Here is a 25,977-nt window from a genome sequence, read left to right as displayed (position 1 = left end):
GAAAGACACCTGCCTCTGATTGGAAACCATACTCGGCCACACATAGAAAATGAACATAGAAAATGAAAACTAGAACAAATCCCCATGAAACAAACCAACCCCAAAACACACCAAAACAACACCCCCTGCCACGTCCTGACCATACTACAATGACAAATGACCCATTTTACTGGTCAGGACGTGACAGGTCCACTCCTCTCTACGACAACCGTGACATAATGGCAATTACAACAATACTGAATGAACACTTATTTTAACTTAATATAATACATAAATACTATCAATTTAGCCTCAAATAAATAATGAAACATGTTCAATTTGGTTTAAATAATGCAAAAACAAAGTGTTGGAGAAGAAAGTAAAAGTGCAATATGTGCCATGTAAAAAAGCTAACGTTTAAGTTCCTTGCTCAGATAATGAGAACATATGAAAGCTGGTGGTTCCTTTTAACATGAGTCTTCAATATTCCCAGGTAAGAAGTTTTAGGTTGTAGTTATTATAGGAATTATAGGACTATTTCACTCTATACGATTTGTATTTCATATACCTTTGACTATTGGATGTTCTTATAGGCACTTTAGTATTGCCAGTGTAACAGTATAGCTTCCATCCCTCTCCTCGCTCCTACCTGGGCTCGAACCAGGAACACATCGACAACAGCATTACCCATGCAGAGCATGGGGAACAACTACTCCAAGTCTCAGAGCGAGTGACCCCGCTAACTAGCTAGCCATTTCACATCGGTTACACCAGCCTAATCTCGGGGGTTGAAGTCATAAACAGCGCAATGCTTGAAGAATTGCGAAGAGCTGCTGGCAAACGGACGAAGGTGCTGTTTGAATGAATGCTTACGAGCCTGCTGCTGCCTACCACCGCTCAGTCAGACTGCTCTATCAAATATAAAATCATAGACTTAATTATAACATAATAACACACAAAAATACGAGCCTTTGGTCATTAATATGGTCGAATCCGGAAACGATCATTTAGAAAACGAAACGTTTATTATTTCAGTGAAATACGGAACCGTTCCGTGTTTTATCTAACGGGGGGCATCCCTAAGTCTAAATATTCCTGATGCACAACCTTCAATGTTATGTCATAATTATGTACAATTCTGGCAAATTAATTACGGCCTTTGTTAGGAATATATGGACTTCACACAGTTCGCAATGAGCCAGGCGGCCCAAACTGCTGCATATACCCTGACTGCTTGCACGGAACGCAAGAGAAGTAACACAACGTCACATCCCTAGTTCTAAGAAATTCATGTTAGCAGGCAATATTAACTAAATATGCAGGTTTAAAAATATATACTTGTGTATTGATATTAAAGAAAGGCATTGATGTTTATGATTAGGTACATTGGTGCAACGACAGTGCTTTTTTGCAAATGCGCTTGTTAAATCATCACCCGCTTGTCGAAGTAGGCTGTGATTCGATGAGAAATTAACAGGCACCGCATCGATTATATGCAACGCAGGATACGTTAGATAACTACACATGGTTGATGATATTACTAGTTTAACTAGTGATTATGTTAAGATTGATAGTTTTTTATAAGATAAGTTTAATGCTAGCTAGCAACTTACCTTGGCTTCTTGCTGCCCTCGCATAACAGGTAGTCAGCCTGCCACGCAGGCTCCTCGTGGAGTGCAATGTAAGGCAGGTGGTTAGAGCATTGGACTAGTAACCGGAAGGTTGCAAAAACGAATACCCTGAGGTGACAAGGTAAAAATCTGTCGTTCTGCCCCTGAACAAGGCAGTTAAACCCCGATCCTAGGCCATCATTGAAAATAAGAATGTGTTTTTCATCTGACTTGCCTAGTTAAATAAAGGTGTAAAAAAATAAAAAATAGAAATACAAAAATCGGCAAATCGGTGTCCAAAAATACCAATTACCGATTCTTATAAAAACTTGAAATCGGCCCTAATTAATCGGCCATTCCGATTAATCGGTCGACCTCTACATTGGATATAGTATCTAACTTATAGCTTAGTTATGTTCAAACAGAGCATGGAGCTACTCTGAATAGGCCCTGCAACAGCCTGGAACTAGATTATTAATGACAGTCTGCCCTTTTATGCTGTCCCCCAGACGGATGTCAATGGCTTAGCCCCCCTTTGAATCCGGGTCTATGGCACAAAAGCTTGCAACATGGCGCCGTGCCAATTTACACACTCACAGAGCTCAAATGCCACTCGTTTTAACAGTACGCATATTCATTACAGTTAGCTACAAAACCAGGAAATACATTAGCCGCAAGTCAGCATTACACTCAATTGTCTATTTAGATCTTGCTTGAAAAAGTCAACTACTAGTTAAATACAGTATACTTAGGTACTCAAAGGGAGGGAAAGAACACAATCATATGTCAATTAGATCAAACAGTCAAACACTGGATGTGAATAGGATTAGTTAGCGGCTTTGAGGTGTCAGTGGTAATTTGTGTATATTCTCCTGGTCAAAGAGCAACTGGATTGACTCATAGGCCTTTGTACATACTTAGTATTGGGTCAGGCCAGGTGTATAGCGGTTAAGAATACAATTATGAATGTTTCCTTCATCCTTGTTCTCCGCCTTTAATTGGGCAATCCGGGATTGGTATGTTATTTTTTTTACTTTAAAGTGATTGATATAGCATATACTGCAGCCATGGATTGCTGAAGAATATAACTTATTAAAGCCTCATGAGGTTAGTTCAACTGTCCAACCCATCAGAACCCGAAATATAAGCCTGTTCTACTCTATGTATAGTCGTGGCCAAAAGTTTTGAGAATGACACAAATATTAATTTCCACAGTTTGCTGCTTCAATGTCTTTAGATATTTTTGTCAGATGTTACTATGGAATACTGAAGTATAATTACAAGCATTTCATAAGTGTCAACGGCTTGTATTGACAATTACATGAAGTTGATGCAAAGAGTCAATATTTGCAGTGTTGACCCTTCTTTTTCAAGACCTCTGCAATCCGCCCTGGCATGCTGTCAATTAACTTCTGGGCCACATCCTGACTGATGGCAGCCCATTCTTGCATAATCAATGCTTGGAGTTTGTCAGAATTTGTGGGTTTTTGTTTGTCCACCCGCCTCATGAGGATTGACAACAAGTTCTCAATGGGATTAAGGTCTGGGGAGTTTCCTGGCCATGGACCCAAAATATCGATGTTTTGTTCCCCGAGCCACTTAGTTATCACTTTTGCCTTATGGAAAGGTGCTCCATCATGCTGGAAAAGGCATTGTTCGTCACCAAACTGTTCCTGGATGGTTTGGAGAAGTTGCTCTCGGAGGATGTGTTGGTACCATTCTTTATTCATGGCTGTGTTCTTAGGCAAAATTGTGAGTGAGCCCACTCCCTTGGCTGAGAACCAATCCCACACATGAATGGTCTCAGGATGCTTTACTGTTGGCATGACACAGGACTGATGGTAGCGCTCACCTTGTCTTCTCCGGACAAGCTTTTTTCCAGATGCCCTAAACAATCAGAAAGGGGATTCATCAGAGGAAATTACTTTACCCCAGTCCTCAGCAGTCCAATCCCTGTACCTTTTGCAGAATATCAGTCTGTCCCTTATGTTTTTCCTGGAGAGAAGTGGCTTCTTTGCTGCCCTTCTTGACACCAGGCCATCCTCCAAAAGTCTTTGCCTCACTGTGTGTGCAGATGCACTCACATCTGCCTGCTGCCATTCCTGAGCAAGCTCTGTACTGGTGGTGCCCCGATCCCGCAGCTGAATCAACTTTAGGAGACGGTCCTGGCACTTGCTGGACTTTCTTGGGCACCCTGAAGCGTTCTTCACAACAATTGAACCGCTCTCCTTGAAGTTCTTGATGATCCGATAAATGGTTGATTTAGGTGCAATCTTTCTGGCAGCAATATCCTTGCCTGTGAAGCCCTTTTTATGCAAAGCAATGATGACGGCACGTGTTTTCTTGCAGGTAACCATGGTTGACAGAGGAAGAACAATGATTCCAAGCACCACCCTCCTTTTGAAGCTTCCAGTCTGTTATTCGAACTCAATCAGCATGACAGAGTGATCTCCAGCCTTGTCTTCGTCAACACTCACACCTGTGTTAACGAGAGAATCACTGACATGATGTCAGCTGGTCCTTTTGTGGCAGGCCTGAAATGCAGTGGAAATGATCCAGGGGGATCCAGGGGGAGAGGGGGACTGGTTGTCTCTTGTGTGTAGGGAGGGGCTGCCGTTGTGGGTGGTGAATGATTTAATTAGAGTGAGTGCCTGGTCTCCGCCTGGTCCCCCGTCCACATTACAACATGCTGCCAGGGGTTAACTGGACTGATAAATGGGCCCTGACACACACACGCACACACACATACATACAGAATACGAATACATCTGTTTAGTAAAACGACCCTCACACTCTCACTCATGCATCCATACACTACAGTTAAAGACGTGCACACACATACACACACTTTTACCTGGTCCTCTGTGGTCAGCCTGTAAGACGGTAATTGAAAGATGCCCAGACGAGCGCTCGTTAAGTTCCTGATTGGGTAGCAGCCTTAATGACCCCGGCCCAGCGCCGTGACATCTGGTGACTGGGCGTAAAAGTGGAACTACCGTCTCCATTAGGTTTGAGTGTGTGCATCTGTCTAGGATAACTCTCTCACCTCATCTCTCTCCTACTAATCAGACTTCATGTTCTTTTCCGTTGACAATACAGAATTCAAATGTTAATACTTTTAGGAACCTTTGTCTTGCGTACATTTGAATATATTGGAATACATTTTTAACGTAAATCATAAAATGAAAACAGAACGATCCCTTGCTCTGGTTGCGAGGATGTGTGTGTGTGTGTGTGTGTGTGAGTGTGAGTGAGTGTGTGTGTGTGTGTGTGTGTGTGTGTGTGTGTGTGTGTGTGTGTGTACGTGTGTGTTACAGAGACGTGCCACTAGTGTGTGTTTCTTCATAAATCATGTGTCTTAATCAAAGGAGGCCTGGGCCATTAATAACTCTGTGTGGTTGGCCTGACGACAGAGCACAATGTAGTATAATGGAACTATTTATTCCATAACGCTGCATTGTCACCGCAGCCACCAGGAAGGAGGGAGAGGGAGGAGGGGAAGAGAAGGGATAGGGGAGGCGAGGGGGAGAGGGGAGAGGGGAGAGAAAGGAAAGAGAGACAGGGGAGAGGGAGAGGGAGGTAGAGGAGGAGAGGGGAGAGAAAGGGGGTGGAAAGATAAGTTAGGGTTATGATGGGTAGTGAAATAGATGTAGGAAAAGTGAGAGAGTGGGATGAAGAATGAGTGGGAGGAAAATCAAACACAAGGTTGGGGTTTGAGGTGAGGGATGAGAGCACAAGGTTGAGGTTTGAGGTGAGGGATGAGAGCACAAGGTTGGGGTTTGAGGTGAAGGATTAGAACACAAGGTTGGGGCTTGATGTGAGGGATGAGAACACAAGGTTGGGGTTTGAGGTGTGGGATGAGATGAGATGAGAACACAAGGTTGGGGTTTAAGGTGAGGGACGAGAGCACAAGGTTGGGGTTTGAGGTGTGGGATGAGAGCACAAGGTTGGGGTTTGAGGTGTGGGATTAGAACACATGGTTGGGGTTTGAGGTGAGGGATGAGAGCACAAGGTTGGGGTTTGAGGTGTGGGATTAGAACACAAGGTTGGGGTTTGAGGTGTGGGATTAGAACACAAGGTTGGGGTTTGAGGTGAGGGATTAGAACACAAGGTTGGGGTTTGAGGTGTGGGATGAGAGCACAAGGTTGGGGTTTGAGGTGTGGGATTAGAACACAAGGTTGGGGTTTGAGGTGAGGGATGAGAGCACAAGGTTGGGGTTTGAGGTGTGGGATTAGAACACAAGGTTGGGGTTTGAGGTGTGGGATTAGAACACAAGGTTGGTGTTTGAGGTGTGGGATTAGAACACAAGGTTGGGGTTTGAGGTGTGGGATGAGAGCACAAGGTTGGGGTTTGAGGTGAGGGATGAGAGAACGGAGGAGAGAAGGGTCAGAGAGCAACATAAGGAGAGTGAGCAGGACAGAGAGGTGGCAGGGGGAGGAGGGAGGTAAAAAGGGGGGAGTACAGAGTTCTAATTAGCTATTGAAGTTTCATGTTGGGCGAGGAGCAGGACGGGGCGGGAGATAAATCGTCCATTGACAGCTGCAGCCTTTCAGCTTGTCACCAGGCCTGACAGAACGGGCAATTATAGGATTTCTAATTCCTCAGTTAGCTCCACTCTTCGCTCCGGTCCCGTCCTGCCCTGGCACCGCTGGACCACTTCCTGAACAGAAACACATAGTAACACAACACCGGCTCGGCCTGGACAGAGAGGAGAGGTGTAGTGAAGCTAGAGGTGACACAGAACAAATAGACATTAAATAGAGATTCAGCAGCCACAGGTAGTGACTGTTATAGCAGTGTTGTAGCAGTGCTATAGCAGTGTTATAGCAGTGTTATAGCACTGCCCTGTACTAGTCTTACATCACCACCATTGTGTCATATTTGCAGGTTGAATTCACGTTGGTTGACAATTCAATCAAATATCAACCAAATGTGGATGTTGGTCTGATGTCTTTTCCCCATGGGAGTGTTTGTTACTTACAGTCATTAACATATCATTGCTTTTCCAGTCTCCTTTAGTTAGATGGAGTGAGATGATCCTGTTGATTAAACCTACCTGCTGTATCGGGAGGAGGGGCCGCTCAGTTAAACCAATTAGACTCCAGGTCTGAGAAAGATGAGCTCATTGACCTTTCACCTTTTAAACAGGTCATCATCTACAGGGAAGGAGGAAGGGTAGGGAGGGAGAGAGGAAGGGAGGGCAGAGGAGTGACAGATATGTAAAGATTCATGAGGAGGACACACACCACACACACGTGCACACACACACAGTCAGATGGACAGCCTGTCTGAAGGGTTAATTAGGCATGGAGATGATTGGATCAGGAGCTGAGACACACTGTGACATCATCTATCATTGACCTCCAGTAATAGACACTACATAAACATTACTCACACTGGTATAGTCAGGAATTTTCCTCAGAATACACTTTAAGCAGTAGAGACCAAATGGGTTCAAGAGCATGTAGATGATAGACTCTACATCACATCATATCAGTTCTATATAATACATGTCTCTCTGACTCAGAATGTTCTGGAACGTTGGGTCGTCCTGATCAGGGCCAAGGTCTCCTGATAACAGAATAGCAAAGTCACTGTGACCCAATTTTGTCACAGCTAAGGTAATGTTACCCTCATTGATCAATTCAAAGCCATCACAAAAAGCACCAATGCCTTGATTTACCCATTCGACAATTTCATAGATCGACAAAACTTCACACTGGTCAACTATTGATAAACCAATTGCTTAAAAGATTGATTTTCAATTTTTTTTTACCCCTGCGATTCTCTACCAATTTTGAGATGGATAGAATATGAGATGACACATTTGCTGTTATTGACAAAGTTAACCCTTGTCACGTCCTGACCATAGAAAGAGGTTATTTTCTATGGTAGAGTAGGTCAGGGCGTGACAGGGTTTTTTCTCTCTATGTTTTCTATTTCTATGTTGTCAGGTTCTAGTTTTGTATTTCTATGTTGGTTTTGTTTGGGATGATTTCCAATTAGAGGCAGCTGGTCCTCGTTGTCTCTAATTGGAGATCATAATTAAGTAGTTTTTTTTTTTTACACCTGGGTTTGTGGGAGATTATTTGTAAGTAGTGTATGTTTCACCTCTGCGTCACGGTTTGTTGTTTTGTCATTCAGTTTATTTATATGTATTGCATAGTTTCACAGTGTAAATAAAATGTGGAACGACACACACGCTGCACTTTGGTCTACTCCTTTCGACAACCGTGACAACCCTAGCCAACGATTGGTTTGCTTTAGCCAATGAACAATATTTATCACTTTGAAGGACTCTTTCATCTACACCAGTAACCAATGTTCCCTCTAAACTGCGCACCTCCTCCAGGACTGCCACGCAAAATAAATGCCAGGCTGTGCAGAAGCAAGATATTGAACTTCACTGAGTTCACCCCATTAGCCTGCACTTTATAGATCAACGTTTTGTGATTGAATCAACATTATATCAGCCCCTTTTCAATGCAACAAACCAAAACAAATATAACTTTGCAAGATTGAGTCTGTGATTTTGTTGTAGGCAGAGTCAGAGCGCAACCGAGTAGAATTGTATTGGCAGGGGTAACTAACTAGCGGACTTTCATTCACGGGAGAGAGAATGGGCTTTTCATATCAGTTCAGATCAGTGCGCAGAGCACACGTGTGCACATTTGTTGATATTCTTTGCTAGTTATCAAATCAAAATCAAATCAAATGTATTTATAAAGCCCTTCTTACATCAGCTGATATATCAAAGTGCTGTACAGAAACCCAGCCTAAAACCCCAAACAGCAAGCAATGCAGGTGTAGAAGCCTGGTGGCTAGGAAAAACTCCCTAGAAAGGCCAAAACCTAGGAAGAAACCTAGAGAGGAACCAGGCTATGAGGGGTGGCCAGTCCTCTTCTGGCTGTGCCGGGTGGAGATTATAACAGAACATGGCCAAGATGTTCAAATGTTCATAAATTACCAGCATGGTCAAATAATAGTAATCACAGTGAACAAGTCAGGGTTCCATAGCCGCAGGCAGAACAGTTGAAACTGGAGCAGCAGCACGGCCAGGTGGACTGGGGACAACAAGGAGTCATCATGCCAGGTAGTCCTGGGGCATGGTCCTAGGGCTCAGTTCCTCCGAGAGAGAGAAAGAAAGAAAGAATTAGAGAGAGCATACTTAAATTCACACAGAACACCGGATAAGACAGGAGAAATACTCCAGATATAACAGACTGACCCTAGCCCCCCGACACATAAACTACTGTAGCATAAATACTGGAGGCTGAGACAGGAGGGGTCAGGAGACACTGTGGCCCCATCCGATGATACCCCCGGACAGGGCCACCCACTTTGCCAAAGCACAGCCCCCACGCCACTAGAGGGATATCTTCAACTACCAACTTACCATCGTGAGACAAGGCAGACTTGAGACAGACTTGAATATGCAATAATGCCAATAGGAAGAGTGGTAGCCTACATTGTCTAATTCTCTGTATGGTAATAACAATTCATTTTATTTTGTAAAGTGATCTCTTGCATCATACAACACAATACAATGCAATGTAAAGTCACCTATTTGGCCCATGGTGTTACAGACCAAGTAAAAAATTATTAATTAATGTCAAGCCCTTCATAATGTTTTTTAAAAGTCTCAAGCAATTTAGGCCTGCATCGAACACCACATATAGACTACTGTAGGCTATATCATAGAAATCAAAAGTTATTTCCATGTGAAAATGTTATGGGATTTGCTCTATTGGTTTTGTTCATAGGCCTACATTATGCTCAAATCTCCAGAATAGCCTTTTGGCTACTGTCTAAAATTGTAAGGGTACAGCCTATTGGCTACTGTCTAAAACTGTAAGGGTACAGCCTATTGGCTACTGTCTAAAACTGTAAGGGTACAGCCTATTGGCTACTGTCTAAAACTGTAAGGGTACAGCCTATAGGCTACTGTCTAAAACTGTAAGGGTACAGCCTATTGGCTACTGTCTAAAACTGTAAGGGTACAGCCTATTGGCTACTGTCTAAAACTGTAAGGGTACAGCCTATTGGCTACTGTCTAAAACTGTAAGGGTACAGCCTATTGGCTACTGTCTAAAACTGTAAGGGTACAGCCTATTGGCTACTGTCTAAAACTGTAAGGGTACAGCCTCATTGTTCACTGTAAAGGCGCGCCGGAAGTTGCACAAAATTCTCACAACATTCAAGTTTTCACTCACAAGACTTCAAATTTGCTAACCCTGACCCAAACCCGAATCCTAGCCCAAACCGTAACGCTAAACGTAAACCTGACCCTAACCGTAATCCTAATCCTAGCCCAAACCAAGGTTTGAACTGTGCTCCGATGCCTCTGGCACTCAGTGGCTAGATTAGATGAACTAGTTTGCGTTGTCCAAGGTGTGACAGATGTTCACGAATGACTCACTCAACTAGGTGTCTGTGTGTCTCTGTTTCAGGAGCACACACACACACACACACACACACACACACACACACACACACACACACACACACACACACACACACACACACACACACACACACACACACACACACACACACACACACACACACACACCTCCATTGTTGAGACATATTTTTATCTCTCCTGTCAGCAAGTCATCTGGTGGTCAGCTCTATTGCCTTTGTTGTGGAGGAAGTTTTCAATTCACTCTCGTCTTTAGAAGGAACGTGTGAACGAAACAATAACAGAATAGAGAGTCTGGGTGGCTCATTGTCCCCTGTGTGTGTGTGTGTGTGTGTGTGTGTGTGTGTGTGTGTGTGTGTGTGTGTGTGTGTGTGTGTGTGTGTGTGTGTGTGTGTGTGTGTGTGTGTGTGTGTGTGTGTGTGTGTGGTGTGTGTGTGTCGTGCGGCATGTGTGTGTTTGTGTGTGTCTTCAGTGTAGCCATCCAGCAAACCAGCTGCCAAGGCTTCCCAGAAATGAGATTTCATCATGACATAGCTTCTATGTTTTATTTGATGTCACTGACTCAACAGTAGACTGATACTCTGTCAAACTAATTAACAGTAATAATTTTCAATCATTGACAGAGGTTGAGACTTAGGTCTCTCTCTCTCTCTCAATTGAATGGCTTTATTGGCCTGGGAAACATATGTTAACATTGCCAAAGCAAGTGAAATAGACAAGAAAACAAAAGGAAAATAAACAAGGGAAGTAAACAATGAGAATTTAACAGTGAACATTACACTCCCAAAAGTTTTAAAAGAATAAAGACATTTCAAATGCTATAATATTGGCTACAAAAAAAAGGAGCTATCTAGAACCTAAAAGGGTTCTTCGGCTGTCCCCGTACGAGAACCCTTTGAGGAACCCTTTTTGGTTCCAGGTAGAACCCTTTGGGGTTCCAGGTAGAACCCTTTTCACAGAGGGTTTTAACCTGGAACCTAAAAGGGTTTTCCTTTGGGGGTTGGAACCCTTTTGGAACCCTTTTTTCTTAGAGTGTATATTCAGTGTTGTAACACTGTGCAAATAGTTGAAAGGGAAAATAAATAAACAGGTTGTATTTACATGGTGTTTGTTCTTCACTAGTTGCTCTTTTCTCGTGGCAACAGGTCACAAATCTTGCTGCTGTGATGGAACACTGGTATTTCACCTAATAGATATGGGAGTTTATCAAGACTGGATTTGTTTTCAAATTCTTTGTGGGTCTGTGTAATCTGAGGGAAATATGTGTCTCTGATGGTCATACAGTTGGCAGGAGGTAAGGAAGTGCAGTTTGGTTTCCACCTCATTTTGTGGGCAGTGGGCACATAGCCTGACTCGTAGCCAGGCCCGCCCGATGGCACCCTTTCTCAATCTCAATCTCTTAATTCAAAGACTCAGTCATGGACACTCTTACTGACAGTTGTGGCTGCTTTGCGTGATGTATTGTTGTCTCTACCTTCTTCCCCTTTGTGCTGTTGTCTGTGCCCAATAATGTTTGTACCATGTTTTGTGCTGCTACCATGTTGTGCTGCTGCCATGTTGTGTTGCTAACATGTTGTTGTCATGTTGTGTTACTACCATGCTGTGTTGTCATGTGTTGCTGCCTTGCTATGTTGTTGTCTTAGGTCTCTCTTTATGTAGTGTTGTGTCGTCTCTCTTCTCATGATGTGTGTTTTGTCCTATTATTTATTTATTTATTTTTTAATCCCAGCCCCAGTCTCCACAGGTGTCCTTTAGCCTTTTGGTAGGCCGTCATTGTAAATAAGAATTTGTTCTTAACTGATTTGCCTAGTTAAATAAATGTTAAATAAATTAAATAAATAAAAGAGTGAGAGAGTATATGCTCCTCTCGAGTGTGTGAGAGAGAGAATGAAACAGAGAACAAGTGAAGGAGATGGTGTTGCCGCGACGGAGATCTTCAAAGAGCTTGATGGTTCTCTCTATCCCTCCTAAGTGGTGAGATAATGCAGTGAGGAGAGGGATGGGGAGATAGCAGGGTGAAAGTAATGATGTCTTATTGTGCCTGATAACAAGTGTTTATCTGCTATCAGTGCCGCAGCACACAATGGGGCCCTTGTATAGGGAGCAGTAAAATACAGACTGTTAGCTGGAAGAACCCATTAAATGGCCATAAAGATCACCAGCTGCCCTGATAGGCTGAAAGGAGCTTTTGTTACCTGGGAAAAAATCCCAGGAGAGACAGGAGAGAGGACGGCAGGAGAAAAGGAAGGAGGGCTAGAGGGAGGGAAGCAGATATGGGAGAGAGGGAGGTCGTGTGGGAGAGAGGGCGGTAGTGCGGGAGAGAGGGAGGTAGTGTGTTAGAGAGGGAGGTCGTGTGGGAGATAGGGAGGTAGTGTGGGAGAGAGGGAGGTAGTGTGGGAGAGAGGGAGGTAGTGTGGGAGAGAGGGAGGTCGTGTGGGAGATAGGGAGGTAGTGTGTTAGAGAGGGAGGTAGTGTGGGAGATAGGGAGGTAGGGTGTTAGAGAGGGAGGTAGTGTAGGAGAGAGGGAGGTAGTGTGTTAGAGAGGGAGGTCGTGTGGGAGAGAGGGAGGTCGTGTGGGAGATAGGGAGGTAGTGTAGTAGAGAGGGAGGTAGTGTAGGAGATAGGGAGGTAGTGTGGGAGAGAGGGAGGTCGTGTGTTAGAGAGGGAGGTCGTGTGGGAGAGAGGGAGGTCGTGTGGGAGATAGGGAGGTAGTGTAGTAGAGAGGGAGGTAGTGTAGGAGATCGGGAGGTAGTGTGGGAGAGAGAAGGAGGTGTGGAACAGAGAGAGAAAGAGGACAGAGCAGTGTGTCCCAATCAAGGCGTAGATTAGACCGTTTTTGATAAGGAATCTGAACTTTTTAACTGTTTGTTTGTCTGGGGCAAACATATCCTTTCTCTGAATCGATATGATAGAGAAACAGCTATGTAACGATTGTGGGAAAACGTTATGAACCAGTAACCTTCCTCAAGTCTTATGTGATTGGGTACTCAGTCCTGCGTTCACCATTTTACTATGAGATTATCCATCAGGCTATGTATAGTACCCATTATGAGATATTCCAGACAGATCACTGTTATACAAGTCAGTATTTAACGTACGTCTATGTCTGAGGAAGTCGGGAGATGACGTGAAAACTGGCCACTAGGGGCAACAGTGAGCGCTGTAGGTTTGGGTTTTGCGAGGGCGTTGTGGGCGAGGATGGGCGAGGATGGGCGAGGATGGGCGAGGATGGGCGTTGTGGGCGAGGATGGGCGAGGAGGGCGGGTGGGCGTTGTGGGCGAGGATGGGCGAGGATGGGCGAGGATGGGCGTAGCAGCATCTGTCTCTGATTCCAAAGTTTGCAAGTTTGAAAAAAAAACAGTTTGTTTCTTATATTTTTGTTATAAACCTATACCAAACTTTAACCCTTACCTTAACCATTCTCAGTTAATGTCTAATCTTAAGAGTTCTCAATTAATGCCTAAACTTAACCCTAACATTACAAATTCAGAGTTAATGTCTAACCTTAAACACTTTGAAATTTGACGTTTGGAACAACATCGAAATTTGACATTTGAGAAACATGGACGAGCGTCTAATTCTGACGTTAGACTGTGAGAGCTTATTGGATATTCAACCTTGGTTTCACTGCTGATGTGAAACTATGTGAGGTAGCTACCGTGGTGATAATAACCTTCATTTGATGAGCTTGTACAAAAAATTGCTGATGCGACAAGTTTTCCAGTTGGCCCACTAAGGTGTTTTCTCTTGTTGAGATTCATCTATCTATTTGGTCATTTCATTCACATCCAGTTAAGGCAACCTGTTTTTGTCCAATTTAGTAACAAGCAAACAATCTCCTAATTAGCTAGTGCTTTGTGATGACACAGCAGGGAATCAGGCCATATCGCCTGTCCTCGTTTAGTGTTTGTGAGGTCACAGATCAAAAAATGCTGATACTCACCTGCTGAAGACCCAGCAACACCTTTAACTAAGAGAGAGAAGAGAGAGAGAAGAGAGGGAGACAGAGATAGATAGACAGAGACATTCCCATGTCCAGTGTGCATATCATAAAGCAAAGCTCAATATTAGTTAATAAATTACAGAAGAAAAAAGGGAGAGAGAGAGAGCGGGAAGAGAAAAAAACACTAATAAATTACCGTTATCTCCTTAATGAGATGACATTAATTAGGGTCTCAAGGTCTGGCGGAGAGCAGGGTGATTTATCGAGCAGCTCTAACAGTGTGGGAATTAGTCTAATTAGGAAAGAGATGGAGAGCTGATTTTCACTTCATAAAAGACCATTGTTGAACCCAAACCATTTATCAGAACCACGGTTGCCCGGCTGATACGTGAGTACAGGAAGAGCTGGGAGCTCACACAGTGTCCAGGTGGTGTAACTTGTCTGTGGATCTTTGGCGGAATGTCAATTGTATTTCCTTGAATCCTCGTGTCCTCTCCTCACGCCCTTCACTTACTTTCTATTGAAAACATCAGAGGATTCAAGGAAAGGAAACCTGAAATGAAGGATCAGACTTAAGAGACAGTCGTCATGTTGGCCAGACAACCATAGACCTACATCTACTCTATGTTGGCACCAAAGGTATCAGGGGGACAGTTGTATTATAGCTATCGTACAGTAGTACTATAGTTTTACACATAGTTTGTCAATACAGATGTAGGATCTTAATTTGAGCATTTTCTCACAGCAGGAAAATATAATTATTCTTTGGATTATAATTAATAGACATTTTTGTAGGGGTTGATAAATATTTTAGTTAGGGCATATCAAGTCTGACATTTTAAAGTGAAAATTACAAACTTTAGAAGCCTTTTTAAACCTTGAATACACTTGAAGTTTGCATTTCCTGGAAATGTCCTTCATCAACAGGGTGATCAAATTATGTTTAGCATTGTGTCTAACCTGCTCTTGGCAGTGATTCCTCTCAGAGTAACCAAAAACTGTGTGTGTGAAGCAACATGTCCTGTATCCAGAATGTTATCACAGAGTCTCAAGTTCAGGAGGATAAATATTCTGGAAGAGGCAATGCACATGTTGTTTTATAGAAATAAGCGACTGTTTTATTGAAATGAGCGACTGTTTTATAGAAATAAGTAACTGTTTTATTGAAATAAGCAACTGTTTTATAGAAATAAGTAACTGTTTTATTGAAATAAGCGACTGTTTTATAGAAATAAGCAACTGTTTTATAGAAATAAGCAACTGTTTTATAGAAATAAGCGACTGTTTTATAGAAATAAGCGACTGTTTTATAGAAATAAGCGACTGTTTTATAGAAATAAGCAACTGTTTTATAGAAATAAGCAACTGTTTTATAGAAATAAGCAACTGTTTTATAGAAATAACTGTTTTGTAGAAATAAGCGACTGTTTTATAGAAATAAGCAACTGTTTTATAGAAATAAGCAACTGTTTTATAGAAATAAGCGACTGTTTTATAGAAATAAGCGACTGTTTTATAGAAATAAGCAACTGTTTTATAGAAATAAGCGACTGTTTTATAGAAATAAGCGACTGTTTTATAGAAATAAGCGACTGTTTTATAGAAATAAGCAACTGTTTTATAGAAATAAGCAACTGTTTTATAGAAATAAGCAACTGTTTTATAGAAATAACTGTTTTGTAGAAATAAGCGACTGTTTTATAGAAATAAGCAACTGTTCTATAGAAATAAGCAACTGTTTTATAGAAATAACTGTTTTGTAGAAATAAGCGACTGTTTTATAGAAATAACAACTGTTTTATAGAAATAAGCAACTGTTTTATAGAAATAATCAAGTGTTTTATAGAAATAAGCAAGTGTTTTATAGAAATAAGCAAGTGTTTTATAGAAATAAGCAACTGTTTTATAGAAATAAGCAACTGTTTTATAGAAATAAGCAAATGTTTTGTAGAAATAAGCAACTGTTTTATAGAAATAAGCAACTGTTTTGTAGAAATAAGTGACTGTTTTATAGAAATAAGCAACTGTTTTATAGAAATAAGCAACTGCCTAAAGTGAGGTTGGCTCTCTATTCATGTATGTGCATTCCAGGAACATTATCAGTCAACGTGTGTGTGTGTGTGTGTGTGTGTGTGGTGTGTGTGTGTGTGTGTGTGTGTGTGTGTGTGTGTGTGTGTGTGTGTGTGTGTGTGTGTGGTGTGTGTGGTGTGTGTGTGTGGCTTTACTTTTTTTGACTGATTTTGCTGGTGAATGCACCTCTGCGAGATCAGACATGCAGGTCCTTATCAGCAGGTTGAACAAACCCTGAGGACCAGTAACCCAGAGAGAGTCAATAAACTGCTGACTGACTGGGACGGCAGATCACTGCAGACCTGCGTTCAAACACTACTCAAAATCTTTTCAAATACTTTAAACGTTTGTTTTACTGCGCCTGGAGTGCCAGGTGATGCAGATGTGCACTTTTGGGACTATTCTACTGGTTCCATTGCACCAGGCAAGCTTAATGAAGCGGAGATAATGTATTGTAAATGATTTTGAATACTAATTGAACCCAGGTCCAGATCACACAGGGAACACATGGCATGAGAACCAACCCCAACCTTCATGGCTCCTGTCATGTAGATCACAGCCCAGAGCTGTGGTAATGATTGAAAAATATGCCTGTAATGACGATAAGCTCTTTAATGTTTCCTAAACTCCACCGGCACTAACGTTTAAGGCCAGAGATCTAATTAATTAACGGATCAACTTTGACTTTGTAGTGCAATGTGGCCCGCTCTCTCAGAACGACTCAAGCACCTGCCTGTGGGGACTTGCAGGGTGTGTGTGTGTGTGTGTGTGTGTGTGTGTGTGTGTGTGTGTGTGTGTGTGTGTGTGTGTGTGTGTGTGTGTGTGTGTGTGTGTGTGTGTGTGTGTGTGTGTGTGTGTGTGTGTGTGTGCGTTACGTGTGTGTGGTGTGTTCAAGACAAGGGCAGCTCTGCAAGTACTCCTGTCTTTGTGAGCAGGCATGCCAGGGTGTGTTTGTGAGTCCATCTAGCCCTACATGGCCAGCAGGACACTCTGGGCTTCTCATTCAAAACTATTCAGACACCCCTGTGCTGTTAGGAGATACATCTAACCAAGAGGGCAGGCTAAAGGTACTGAAATAGTCCTATACAATTTCTATGGCCTTTATACCTGCTGACAATGTTGACACAAAACAAACACAGAGCAAATCTTAATTTGAGATTGTGTGCATAACTCTTAATTTCGTGTAAATGTCATTTTACGCACACAGATGTCAGGGTAGGATTCGGCCCAGTGAGTCTACGGCAGCGGCTGAGACAGAGTTCCATCGGATGCAACAGCAGCAGGAAGGGTTTTGCTACTGAGGGACGAGCGGTGATGATGTGAATGTTTGTTCTCCTGTGTTGTTTGAAGGTGGATGGGTGGTGGATGCGCGGTAGGGTGCGTGCCACCGTAGAAGCAGCGCGTTTTTAAGTGTTCAAACCTAGGGACCTGACATCGGGGGCAGCGGTGTCATTTCGATCATTGATTCAATTTAATTTGTGCACCTCAGATACCGGGTGCGGATGACGGATTTACCCGCGGCCGGGCTATTTAAATTACTTTAAAATCATAAAAGCAAAGAAACGAGGCGCGAGGGGAAGAGGTTGGGAGGAATAGGCAGAAAGCACTCGCGCGGCGGCGGCTGATTTCCCTGGAGCAAATTAGCTCTATATCAGACCTGGCGACAGGCGGCATTCTGGGTGATAGCGAGCAGAGAGAAGGGGTGGAGGGGTTGGTGGGGGAGGAGGGCGGCCGCCCCCCGCGTGTCACTGCTTCAATCTTCTAGGGGTCAGACGCAACAACAATAACCACATACACCACGTCGCTGTGAGCGACGGTCTACAGCGGGGAGAGGTGACCATATAAGCGTTTTATGCATCTTCCTAGGCCTGATTTCAATTTCTTGAGATATAATTTAGAGCCTTTCGGATTAGGCCGCGTGCCCCTTGGATTTTATGGGCCTAGTCCACTACTCTTCCGATTCGTGGGGCTCATTCACTATTTGATTATTCAACTGTGCTTCAAGTCATAAGTGCTATTGCCTACATCTGATTACTTATACTAATATTTTATAATATTGGAATATTCATTATAAGTCTTTGACAGTTATTATAAACTGTCAAACGCACACAGATGTTAGGATAGGATTCGGCCCAGTGAGTCTACGGCAGCGGCTGAGACAGAGTTCCATCGGATGCAACAGCAGCAAGAAGGATTTTGCAACTGAGGGACGAGCGGTGATGATGTGAATGTTTGTTCTCCTGTGTTGTTTGGAGGTGGATGGGTGGTGGATGCGCGGTAGGGTGCGTGCCACGGTATTATAAAAATACAATATTATAAAAATACAAAAATCCCTCTAGGATTTATTTTCTATTGTCAACCTTTTCACAATTAGGCTAAATAAATCACAAAAAGTGATTTGTGGATGATGTTTTGTATCCTTGAAAGATTCCTGGATAAAATTGTTCTGATCATTTGAAAGTAAATGATCTAATCAAAATAATGTATGCCTGTTTTCACAACATAATTTAAGTCTGTTTTTATTCAAATCTACCAGTTTGTTCAAAAAACGTATTGCAAGAATAAATGCACAGGCTTAGGATAATAGTAAAAAAATATTTTGCTAATATTACTGCTTTCGAAAAGAGTTTGAAAATATTACATGCTATTGTTAAATAACGAATATGAAATTACTTTCATTGTATTATTCATTCATGTTTATTAAAATGCAAATCGAAGATGTGTTGTGTATAGGTTACCATGGCATTTTTAGGCCTATACTTTAAACTATGTTTTTCAAAGATTGTTGCTGAGTGGAGCATCATGGATAAATACATATGAGTTGCTCAAATAATGTATCATGTTCAGTAACCTATAGGCCAGTGTGACACAACTATGAGCAAGTGGGCTTTATATGTTTATTTCATAAAAATGTCAAAATAACTATCACTTAGGACCTTATAACAGTTGCTAGTGATTGTTGGACTAGTGGTACATTTGGTCTGGGGGTAGTAATTACAATAATATCTCAGGAGTTAATGCCATGACAACGACGTAGTCTGCGTCACCTGCTTGACCTGTTAGAAACGGGATATTTGTTATTTTTTGAAGTGCTTACGGCCCAACAGTGTTCACATGACCTGAGGTGAGGACCACCTACAGTAGGACTATGTCTGCTTTCCTTCGCACACCTGCGCGCATTCCTCCTCAGTGTTCAGTCAGATCATGCAGATTGCGGTTGTTAAAGGTGGGAGACAACATGGAGATTCCCCATAGTTCACTGACCGGAGCGGGGAGGCAGGATGCAGTGTTGTTGCACCACATGCGAACATATAGAGAGCAAAGCGATTGTTATTCTGCTTCTTATTTCTGCAAATATATTAGAACCTTATGACACATACCAATTTAAGCCTATTTCACGTCTAAAACTAACGGTGCTGATTTAAAACGAGTTGTAAAGCCTAACTAGGAATATGACAGACTAATAACTGACAAATTATTATTTAAATCATGTTGTTTTTCTAATTTCTATCATTTATTATGTTTTTACATGATTACCGATATGCTGTGGGCCTATGTAAATAGGCCTAATTACATAGATGAATAGAAATGAGTCTTGGACATGGAAGATACGACACCTGGAGGGTGACCTAGCTATTCTATGCTAAATCTACTTTATTAATGCACTCTTTTACGGTTGATGTATAATTCTAGCTCATAAAAATGAATTACATTAGTATTTCAACCTGGAGAAACCCATGGGTTTTAAAATAAGCAAATCGTTAATATTGTACTAATTAAAATATAAATCACTTGCCAATATTTCCTCTGAATAGACACGCAGAACAAATAATGATAGCAGGATTTATTTGATTTAGGCTATAAATAGATGTCCAAAATATGGCTTGAGATCCAAATGTGCAAAAACTACAAATCTGTAACATAGATTTATTATTTTCATCATCATTGTTATTATTATAATCACAATGTGGTAATTTATGTTTAAATAATCATAATCATTATTATAAATATTGTATCAATTTGTACTAATAGCTATGTAATAACTATTACAGTATTTGTTCTATTATAGCCTAGACCACTTGTATCTTGTTATCTGATTCAGGCGCGTTCATAACGCAACAACACATACAGTAGAAAAGGCTAATATTGCTACCAGCTCCCACAGTCTCACGTCACAATTAAACACAGCAGAAAGTGTTGCTGACAGACAGAGGGAAAGAGGTTGGATATTTCTCACGCAGGAGACGTGTGAGGCGCGTTCAGAGGGTTCTTGAGTCGCGTGGAAATGAGAGAGTAATTAGTTCATTAGAAAACGGTCGACTAAACTCACCCCTGGAGTACCTGCATTAGCCAATCACAGCTCAGACAGCCACAGGGGTGGGGAGACGGCGTCTGAAGGAGTGAAACACTTGCTTTAGTTGGTTAAGTTGCTATTAAACACCAAGACCCGGCTGTTAGTCATCACATGTGATGTGAATGCGCGGATAGAGGACTACAGAAACCAAATGGACACTCGGAAAGCATTGCAATTGAATATGTTGTTGAATCATTTTATTTCCTAATAATTTAAGCTCTTCAGGGTTGTTCAGAGAATATTGTACCAAAACTGTTACAGATAGGTGATAGCGAGGGGGTGAGCTAAGCTAAGGAACCTGCTATCCGAACACATACTAAAAGTACCTTGTCTCAATTGTATTTATCATTGCTCTGACTTATTTTGGTTACGAGAGGGTTGCACTGGCATCCTCAGAGTGACTTTGATCAAAACTGAAACATTTAAAACAGAAGATTGGAGTTGGAGCTGTATGCGCTCTGACGCACAGAACAAGTGTACATTGGCAGGTCTGACCTTTGAGCAGCTCGCGGCAGTTTTCCTGATGAGAGTCGGAATGGAAAAATCGAATAATTTTCGAATCGATGCTCTGCTGGCCGACGAGACTCACCGGGCGAACCGAGACCTCTCCCCAGGTCTGAGCAGCGACAGCCCTGCGGGCAGCCCCGTGTCCTGTCGGCGAGCGGACACCCCGTCCCCGCGCAGGACGCCCATCCATCTTCAAACCGGGATAATCCCCAAACCGGGACTGCTGAACCTCCCTCACACAGGACTCGCATCGCTACCCCAAATGTACCCTGCCCCTATGTACCCAATATCGGCTCTGGGTGGCCAGCACCCTGCCTTCGCCTACTCCGGCTTCACACACCTTACCCAGTCGTACCCAGACCACCTGAAGGCGGCTGCCATGGCAGGGTCTCTCCCGCTGGAGCACTGGATCCGGGCTGGAATGATGATACCACGTCTTCCAGACTACAGTTGTAAGTATAGTACACCTGTGGGCTGGGCAGCACACTCAATAGGCTTTACGCTTTTACAAATATATCAACAAACGAAACATCTTTAAAAGATGCGCTAGGCCTGTGGGGTTTCTTTTAAAATCGGGGTTCTAAATGGAGTTGAACTCTCTGTTGGTGATGTGTTTTTGTACTTGCTCAGAACACATAGGCAATATAATTAATATAGCCAAGCAGATGCAAAGCGAAGCCTAATTGCTGTAATCAATCATGTTTTTCAAATAGGTGTGGTGGGTATCAAGCAGAAATTAATTTACGCCCAGATACCGGAGGTTTATTGGTAGGGAAGGGATCGTTTGATCACTTAACAACCACTTCCAAAGCATTGAACCCAACCGCCTAGAGGTGTCGTAAAATCACTTATTGTTCCTCGTTGCATGTAATCCAAAGGTGAGAGAAAGCAAATACAGGTACACACACTCACACACACACACACACACACACACACACACACACACACACACACACACACACACACACACACACACACACACACACACGGCAAATGTTGTAACCATAATCAAATATATGTTCTAAGATTAGGCTAAATGTTGCAATTAACTTTAGCTAGGTGTGCAAAACATAAACGTATTTGATACCAGTATTGATAACAAAACTCAATATATTATAACATCTCTCATAACACATTTTACAAAAAAATAAAACATTATAATAATCTGAAGAATAACACCAATAATAACAATAATCATACATTTCAATTTGTAAATAATGAATACATCTAATAAGTAGGTTATTGGTTAATAATACGTGTTATTAAATATTTATTATAATAATATTGTTTCTAACTATTGCGAACATTTTTACCAATCAGGCAAGATCTGTTTAAATCCATTTTTATTTCAATATAAGAGCAAGCACAATGTATTATCATAGAAGTTTTATATTTTTATGTGTATTATATCATGCTATAGGCTTATATTAATCCACCTTTATAGCAATATTTAAACACATATTTTTAACTGCTTTCTGGACGAATAATAGTGCACATTCAATCTCAATGGTAGAAAGGTTTTGTTCTTTGTTCAGTCATTAATACACAACGTCTGAAAAATATAGGCTATTTAAATATCATTTAGGCCTAAATATTGTTTAAGTGTAGTCTCGTGAACAGTCTTCGATCGATTTCCTGCTAACTGTAATATCATGTTTTTATTTTTGGCCTTTTCATTTCGCTATAAACGTCAACTCGGTGAACATTGTCTTTGTACTGAGGAGCAAACTATAAACAAACACCTAAAACATTCTGCTAGTTCACCAATAAAATCACTAAAGCTTCATCGAATTTTCATTAAGTTAATGGTGCTCGCGCTTTTTATGGCCCTCGCGCCCAGCTTCTGCCGTGTCCTCTCGTCAACAATAAACTGGAGTAAAGCTATTATAGTTAATGATGGCGAGAGAGTGCGGGCATGTGTGAGTGTGTGTGTGTTCCTCCCTCAACATTATATTGGACTTCCTATGTCCTTGGTATTGCAGAAATAAGACCATTGAAACAGTCTGAGATTAAATCTACTCACATGCGTTGTCCAATAGCTTGAATTGACCAGAACACAGGCTTAGTAGCCTAGACACCTCATTATATTTGGGAAGAACATAGTTGGGGAGAATTAAGATATTCATTAGGCCAGAGTCAATGTAACTTTTTACCCGGTTGTTCACTGAAAATGATCCACAATGAAGAATATTGTACTGTACTAAGGTCTCTCTCTCTCTCTCTCTCTCTCTCTCTCTCTCTCTCTCTCTCTCTCTCTCTCTCTCTCTCAGCACCCCAGGCAGGACTCCTGGGGAAGTGTCGTAGGCCCCGGACGGCTTTCACCAGTCAGCAGCTCCTTGAACTGGAGAACCAATTTAAACTCAACAAGTACCTGTCCAGACCCAAACGCTTTGAGGTGGCCACCTCTCTCATGCTGACCGAAACACAGGTGAGAGAGAAAAGGTGTCATTCTGTGTGTGTCTGTGTGAGCGTGTATATATGTGTATGTGTGTGGATTCCACCTGGCAGGCTATTCCAGCGCTGGCCTCTTATCCTATGTTCCTCTGTGAAGAACCTGTACAAATGATCCCTGGTGTGTTTGTCCTTGAGGTAAACTGTCTGCTATGGCCTGCTCCATTAGTCACTGGAGAGTAAAGTGACGTCAGACAGTAGCAGTCGGACCGCTAGTTCCTTATTTAGCTAATATATTACAGCTCTCTTGTTTCACCTGCCTCATCTAGTCCCAAATACCACCCCCTAATGAAGCAGTTGACATGTTGATTTAAAAGATCAACTCCTCTGTGTTCGAACGTATTCAGCACATTTTGGAATGACTTCTTCAGATAAATCTTTCTGCAAGTGAGTAACAGTTGTTTTGGACATTTCAGCCCGGTTTAGTAGAAATAAAATGGCAGCCCAAATGTACTAAACTGAGTGTGGGGACAGAGAGATAGAAACTGCCAGTGAGAGACCTCTACTCCTGCGTTAGTGTGTGGCTGACAGGCCTGCGTTCTGTCTCTCCACAGGTGAAGATCTGGTTCCAGAACCGGCGGATGAAGTGGAAGCGCAGCCGCAAGGCCAAGGAGCAGGCATCTGCGTCTGCCCAGTCTGAGGCGGAGCGACTACGCACCGGGGGAAAACCGACCAATGGCAAACCAGCTGAGAATAGACGAGCTTCCACTCAGGACGACGAGGGAGAGCTAGACCTAGAAGAAGCAGAGGAGGAAGAGGAGGAAGAGGAGGAGGCGCCACACGAGTTTGCTGTTACCATGGGTGGCGCTGTGGGGTTGCAGCGTTCAACAGACTTTCTGAAGCTCACAGCGGAGCTTGGTTACAACCCCCACAGTCCCTTCTCTGAGGACGACTTAGTGGGGGTGCCAGGGGGGGATAGGAAGATAGGTGCAGGGTTGTGAAAAGACAAAGACACACCCAGAAAGGAAAACGCCAGAGACACTGCTGCTTGACACTGGCTCTGGGAAAGTGGGTGTCTTCAGTGTAAAAAGAGAAAAAAATGGATGTGCCATTTCAAAAGCCTATGACAGTGTTTTTTGTGTACATAATGCTTAACGCAATGTAATGTTTCTGTGACCCTGACGGAGTTGTTTAAGGCAGTGGTTTCCAAACTGTGGGTCGCCCCCCCCCTCATAATGTTTTAAAGGATCTCAGTCCGGCTTTAAACTTACTCTTGAAAGTTGTAATAGTAGAATGCACAAGGTGTCATTTCTATATTAGGTATTGCATCATCAGTTCCTCTTGTCATGTTAGTCATTACGTATCTTAGAGAGCTATTTATAACTTGTTAGAAATGTCCAGATCCACTAGCCCATGTCAGCTAATGTTTTTTTATTTTGTTTTTCAGCTCATAGATGTTGGAGTCATTTTTTTGTCACTCAAATATCACATGAATACACGTTAGGCATGGCAAAATGTACAGAATTGCAGGAAATAAGCTTTAAACCTGCAAAATTCTTTCCACCAACAAGAAGGGTGTGAACAGTTTGTGTCATGAACAGTGCTTGTGCCCATAGAAATAGACATGCTGCGCGCGCGGGGGTGTGTGGGATGTTCCCCAATGCTGGAAGGGGGCCCCGAGTGACAAGTTTTGGGTACCCCTGGTTTAAGGTATAGGTGTTCTTTAGGTTGGACTCACATCTCTAAGGATGAGGGAATATAAAGCATTTTATATTCATCATCACGTCAATTAAGGCTGAATAAGACACTGAACCCTGTCTCTCTCTCTCTGCTGTATTTTTTCATGGCATGCAACCCCCAAAAATGTTTTTACACAGGACATTCACCGGCTGTAAGACTCCTGTGTTTTTCATCCAATTGGACTGAGAAGTACTGTAGCAGCAGTGAAGCAACACCACTGACCTCTATTACCTTGTCATCCATCTCAGCTAAACTCCGCCCCCCAACAGGCTGACTGACAGATGTGGCTCCTCCCACCACTAGTGCTAAAGGATGTGATGCAACCAAGTTACGTTCAGAACCGTTGGACTGTTGCAAACTGTAACTTACACTGACAGGAGTGAACAAAGCCTGAGCAGTTTGCATTAGCTGAAAACAAAGGGGAAAGTGTTGCAAAGTGTTGCAGAATGTTGTGAATGTGCCCTCAGACATCTTGGATTTACAGACTTTCTATGATGTCTCATATACTCTATCTTGTGTGTGCAATTGAACATTGTTGTCATGTAAATTCAGATTTCTGTTGTTGTTGTTGTTTGTTTGTTTACTGTTGTTATTTAACTACATTTAAATGTATCTAATTTATTTGAATTGACAGGTAAATGTCAGGGAAAAAGTTAATGTGTTTATCTGAAACTGGTCTGTGTTGATGTCAACTGCGTGAAATAAAAAAAACAGAAATTGAAATTGTTCAAATAACTTGAGAAATGTAGGATTTATGCAAAGTTAACTCATGAAAACGAGGGATCGATTTGTGGAGAACATTAGAACATCTATAAGTAATTTAAAGTATTTTAAAAGTGGGTTTAGTGGAGAGCAATGAGAGGGAGTGACACAAACACATTGAGCAGGCAAAGCTGAGCATTTCTTTAAGAAAGTTATTAGTGTGTGGAGCCTTCATAATGACCTTGTGAGTCTTCAGCAA

The 25,977-nt window shown here is 42.3% G+C and overlaps 1 protein-coding gene across 1 annotated transcript; it reads left to right on the top strand.

The window, feature by feature from the left end:
* The first annotated feature begins 16,188 nt into the window (after positions 1 to 16,188).
* mnx2b (motor neuron and pancreas homeobox 2b) lies at positions 16,189 to 25,739 on the top strand. The gene is made up of 3 exons (XM_014152361.3): positions 16,189 to 21,337; positions 23,156 to 23,313; positions 23,891 to 25,739. The coding sequence occupies exons 1-3, from the start codon at positions 20,830 to 20,832 to the stop codon at positions 24,275 to 24,277; spliced, it is 1,053 nt and encodes a 350-aa protein (XP_014007836.2). The 5' UTR covers positions 16,189 to 20,829; the 3' UTR covers positions 24,278 to 25,739.
* Positions 25,740 to 25,977: the final 238 nt, after the last annotated feature.

Source organism: Salmo salar, chromosome 17 (genome assembly GCF_965601325.2).
Source record: "Salmo salar chromosome 17, fSalSal1, whole genome shotgun sequence".
NCBI classification, from domain to species: domain Eukaryota; kingdom Metazoa; phylum Chordata; class Actinopteri; order Salmoniformes; family Salmonidae; genus Salmo; species Salmo salar.
This window is presented reverse-complemented; position numbering and strand designations above follow the sequence as displayed.

Bases quoted from the DNA above. Each gene is read 5' to 3' on its own strand.
- mnx2b (XM_014152361.3), top strand. From the start codon at position 20,830: ATGCGCTCTGACGCACAGAACAAGTGTACATTGGCAGGTCTGACCTTT. The intron at 21,338-23,155 runs GTAAGTATAGTA...TCTCTCTCTCAG, and splicing joins ACGTCTTCCAGACTACAGTT to CACCCCAGGCAGGACTCCTG. The intron at 23,314-23,890 runs GTGAGAGAGAAA...GTCTCTCCACAG, and splicing joins TCATGCTGACCGAAACACAG to GTGAAGATCTGGTTCCAGAA.